At 44.3% G+C, this 1,043-nt stretch overlaps 1 protein-coding gene across 2 annotated transcripts in view; it reads left to right on the top strand.

The window, feature by feature from the left end:
• OGT (O-linked N-acetylglucosamine (GlcNAc) transferase) overlaps positions 1–1,043 on the top strand; it is an 82,703-nt gene that overhangs the window by 68,612 nt on the left and 13,048 nt on the right. For both annotated transcript variants that reach the window (XM_019521233.1, XM_019521234.1), the window contains exons 17-18: positions 286–402; positions 488–655. In XM_019521233.1, coding sequence (XP_019376778.1) covers positions 286–402; positions 488–655 — 285 coding nt within the window. The remainder of the gene's footprint in view (positions 1–285; positions 403–487; positions 656–1,043) is intronic.

Here is a 1,043-nt window from a genome sequence, read left to right as displayed (position 1 = left end):
GGGGGGGGGGGGTTTGATCTACGCCCCTCCCATGCTCCTTCCACCACAACAGATTGCTGAGCTCTGCTTCTTGCCACCTATGTGTTGCTCTGCGGCTGCATACACCCGGTTATTTATTGGCCAAATCATTGGCCACATCGGGCCGATTTTCAGATGCAGCCAGTTTTCTCTGTATTGGTGCTGATCTGATATTGGACCAATGAATTGGTGCACCTCTGGTAGAATATGTTGGTAAAGAGCTCTTGTAACTTACTTAAAAGAAACTCTTTTTTTCATTTTCTACAGAAAAAAGCAGTCATTGACTTCAAATCCAATGGTCATATTTATGATAACAGAATTGTTTTGAATGGCATTGATCTGAAGGCATTTCTTGATAGTTTGCCTGATGTCAAAATTGTTAAGGTAAGAATTGTGCTTCTATGTATTTTGTCTCAGTGGACTGAGCACAGTGTTTTCTCTCTAATGAATCATGCTTGATTTCCCTTAGATGAAATGTCCTGATAGTGGAGACAACGCAGATAGCAGTGCAGCTCTCAGTATGCCAGTCATTCCTATGAACACAATTGCAGAAGCTGTGATTGAGATGATTAATCGTGGACAAATTCAGATAACAATCAATGGATTCAATATTAGCAATGGACTAGCCACTACACAGGTGAGGCAAAGAAAGTCACTACCTTTTTCCCATTAAATCTTTTGTTAAAACGTCATTATGAGAAAAGAGCCCAGGCTCCAGACTAATGTCTTCATGACTCCCTTTAAGAAAATAAATTATTGGGGTGTACAGATATAAAGAAAATTTGCTGTATCAGATATTGGCCTGATGGGGCCGATAATGTGGTCAATAAATGCTCATGCTGCGCACAGCCGCAGCACTCGGGTAGCGAGGAGTGCAGCTGGCAGTGAGGAGAGCTGCTTCCAGCTGGCCAGTCCATTGTGGTAGAATGGGAAGGGGGGAAGGGACATGGGGGGTGGGGGAGTGGCGCGGCGTGCAGATCAGCGCCCCCCATAGTTTCATAGTTTCTAGGGTCAGAAGGGACCTG

The sequence above is a fragment of the Gavialis gangeticus genome, unplaced genomic scaffold, assembly GCF_001723915.1.
Source record: "Gavialis gangeticus isolate Ggan-Ray unplaced genomic scaffold, GavGan_comp1, whole genome shotgun sequence".
Lineage (NCBI taxonomy): Eukaryota > Metazoa > Chordata > Crocodylia > Gavialidae > Gavialis > Gavialis gangeticus.
This window is presented reverse-complemented; position numbering and strand designations above follow the sequence as displayed.